General features: G+C 33.5%; 1 protein-coding gene across 1 annotated transcript; it reads left to right on the top strand.

Annotated features, from left to right (window-relative positions):
• The first annotated feature begins 247 nt into the window (after positions 1–247).
• Positions 248–3,453, top strand: LOC107301095 (vasculin-like). Its single transcript, XM_015830360.1, has 4 exons — positions 248–364; positions 1,529–1,652; positions 2,120–2,343; positions 3,232–3,453. Exons 1-4 carry the CDS (start codon positions 302–304, stop codon positions 3,394–3,396), a joined length of 576 nt encoding a protein of 191 aa, XP_015685846.1. The 5' UTR covers positions 248–301; the 3' UTR covers positions 3,397–3,453.
• The last annotated feature ends 314 nt before the right edge of the window (positions 3,454–3,767 follow it).

The raw sequence follows: 3,767 nt of genomic DNA, 5'->3' as shown, positions 1-3,767 counted from the left end.
AATGTGAACTTTCATAATGTCACTTAAAATTGTTGACATTTAAAAGTTCTTTGTTCAAAATATGAGATCTCTTTGTGCTGTCCATTAAATATTCTTTCCAAATATGCAATGCAAAGCGTATTATGCATTTGTGTTCTTTACCTGTATTTCTAGTTTTTTTTAAAAAAAAATCTGTTAAATTAATTGTCCCAGGATTAAAAGATGTCATATTTAAAAACTTACGACCTTTTTTTTTTTTTTTTTACAGGTATTGTCATGAGGTGTTGAAGCCTTGTTTCATTGATTGGGAGACTGGACCTAAATGGCGCAGCATGACTTTGCTCCAGCCTGGCTTAATTTTCCTACTCCACCACCACCATCAAAGGTTATTTGTGCTATTTATTAAATTACTAATGTAGGAAAATTTCCCTTTCCCTTTTTTTTTTCAATGGTAGGCACTACAGCATCCAGAACAGGTTTTGAAGGAAGTACTGAGGGACTGAGTAAAGAAAGAATTTTAACCCAGATGTTTTGTACAATGTGGGAATTCTGCCCATCCTATTTTTTTTAAAAAAAAATCCCTAAGCTAAACAGCATAAAAACTACAATTTAAATGTTTTAGTGTTTTTTCAAATACTTATCCTTACAAATGTATTTGATACACATTTTGAAATAGGAATCTAGATTTCAATTCTTATTTTTTAATAACATCCACTTTAACCACTATTTTGAATTTGGGTTCTTAGCATCAATTTTGTGGTGAACTGTTATTATTATAACTGAAATATTTTATATTCAGTGTTAATATTTCTTATAACTGGCAAATAAAAATGTTATTTTTGGTGCAAAATTTCACTGGGTATGGAGGAATACAAGAAACAAGAGGGAAATAAGTTGAAAGACAATTTACATGGTACTTTTTAAATTTTATGAATGCCATTTCTTTTTTGAGGTAAAATGTTATCTTGATTTTATTAACAAGATAGAATACATGTGTACTTTAATTCCTGGTATCAAGGTTTTCCCACCTCACAATAGTCCAGAGATCTACAGCTTGAAACAGTTTAATAAATCGATAAAACTAGCAGCAACTTTCTTTGATTGCAGTATCAAGATTAATAGAACACTAGCTCCACCATGTGCTGAAACGATAGACTGTAGTACCAACAGTTTTAGAAAATTTGAATAATATCATATCCTTGACTGACTAAATGTTCTACAAAGGATTTAACCAGAAAAATCTAGGAAGAATAATGAGTGGCTTAGTTTTCTGTATAGGTTTCAATGTGCATGCTCATAACTCTAGAAGACCTTCAAGGTCCCTTCCAACTCTGTTATTCTGAATATTAGAATGAATGTAGTATATATAGTATAGCTTATCTTTCTTCTTTAATGTGAGAGGGCTTATACGATAAGGATGAGATTGCATTAGAGTACAGTATTTAGCTATTGAAACAAGATTATAGTCTTCATCAAATTTACATAATAGTGTGTTGATTAATTTGTACTGCTGATACAAACAGCGTATAATTTTTGTTTTCATCTTTAGTCATCATTGAATTTTGAGAAACATTCCAGCACCTTTTCATGGACAGAAAATCGTTATGAAGTTAATCGTAGACGACATAACTCTTCTGATGGATTGGATCCTAGTTGTGGCCATTCAAATGGAGGTCTGTAATTTTTTGTCTTTGAATAAGGCATCAAAATATGTTATTATTTACATAGAATCAAGATTTAAGTAGATTTATTTTGTAAATCATGTATTTTCAATTACAGTGGATTTATACAGGTACTAAAAATTAGCTATATAAGTTTTAATTTATATGAATAAAGAAATATTGTTAGCATAGTTCTGAATCCTCTGCAACACCTTAAAACCAGTAGATACATTGTGCTTATTATATTAGGGTTGTACAAATGTTTTTATTGTTTCTTGCTCCTTTCTGGAAATTTACATGTTGTCATTGGGTGATATATATTGTCCAAAGGCTTAATTCATAGAAATAAAGTAGAATCAGTTATTAACATGAACTAGTTTAAAATGTTCAGTTAACATGTTGCACTTACATTTTCCTGTAATAAATTCTGTTCAGCATGGCATGTAATTTTGATCTTAATCTTTTAAATCTCACTCAAGGGCATTCAGGAAGAAAAGAAAGAAATGGTTGGCGTTCACAAGGCAGAAATGGAACAGAAAATTTAAACTATAGAGCAGGATACCATAATGGAAGTTCACGTGCTCGCACCAGGAGCTTTCAGTCTGGTAAAAGCCAAGGGTCACAGGAAAACAAAGCATCTGAATGTGAGACTCTGAAAAAGACAGGCAAGGAAGAACCCAAACAATTTGAAGCTGAAGATTTTGTAAGTTTATCATAGTGCATTCAGGTACTTGCAGAAGGAAACTATTCAAAACATTTCATGAAATTACTGTTGCTTTTTTAATATTGGGAAGATATTACAGGTAGTCCTTGACTTATGACAGGTCGCTTAAACTGCCCAAAAGCTGTTTACAATCTGGTTTCAAACTTAAAATGCTGTAGCACCCCCGCAGTCATTCACTCTTATGACCGACTGCAGGGATACTGCAGTGCTCACCCCCACTCCCCCGCCATCCCAACCTGCTGGGTTCCTATAGCTATTCATCTACCCAAGAGAAACCAGTTGGCTGTTGCTGGGATGAATCAATTGGGGCTTGCAAGCCTCCTCCTTCCTTCCCATCCAGCAAGCAAGGAGTTTGCAAGCCTCCAGCTTTCTTCCTACCCAAGGACTTGTAGGACTCTGCCTGCTCCAGAGCCCAGAAACACTCAACTTACCTTCTTGGTTTTGTTTGAAGAAAGCTGTTCTTGCTATAACTGCCTTTCTTTAAACACAAGGTGCCTTCATTCTAAGAGAATTTCAAAAAATAATCTCCTTGGAAGTTGTGTCTTGTCATCCAACCTCATTCTCAAGGAAATACTCTCCAATCGTAGCCATGTTACCATTAGACTAAGTGTTATTAAGTTACTAAGTTCAGTGTGGTAGTCCCATCCTCATACTTGATGTTTACCTTGCAGGCCAAGATAATATCAATTAGATTATAGCTTCGCTATGGTTCTACTTTCCACCTGACTAGTATGATTAGTTTCACTACCTCCTCTTACTGATTCAGAGTTCTTTGATAATGCTTCTTGCAATCTGGAAAATGAGATTTCTACAAGACAGTTTCTAATGGAACTTAAAACTAATCAAGTTGTGGATTTGTTGTTTTAGCCATCCCTGAATCCTGAACATGAGAGAGAACCAAACCAGAATAAATCGTTAGCTGAAGGTGTTTGGGGTAAGAGCATTAAGATATTATTTTATATTATACAAACCATATTAACTAATTTCTTAGCATGTGCCTCTGAAGTAATATTTGTAACTTGGGATTTTTGATTGCAGTACTGCCTTATGTTTAAAGTAAACATTTCATTGTACTGGAGTAGGTATGCATGTATGTGTGTATGCATGAGTATCTGAATATGCATATGTACATTTTAGGATTTACAGACTTTTTTCTTAGTACTTGGGAGCCTTTGAGAATGTTCTTAGGGGTCTTTAAAAGTTAAATCTATTTGAGGCTTTTACTTTTTTGTCTCAATAACTGGTAATTTATATTGCTGATTTTCCATAGTAATGTCTTTGAAGGCTTCATTTTGCTAAAAAAAAAAAGAGCTAGTATTTATATGTGTGTATCACAAGTTGCCCCCTACCCAATTTTTTGGTATATCTTGCTTTTTCTAATAGTTCTTAATGTGCTATATATC

Source organism: Protobothrops mucrosquamatus, unplaced genomic scaffold, assembly GCF_001527695.2.
Source record: "Protobothrops mucrosquamatus isolate PMUCROS unplaced genomic scaffold, P.Mucros_1.0 scaffold9990, whole genome shotgun sequence".
In the NCBI taxonomy this organism is placed as follows: Eukaryota; Metazoa; Chordata; class Lepidosauria; order Squamata; family Viperidae; genus Protobothrops; species Protobothrops mucrosquamatus.
The sequence above is the reverse complement of the archived record's forward strand: the minus strand, read 5'-3'. Positions and strand labels throughout refer to the sequence as shown.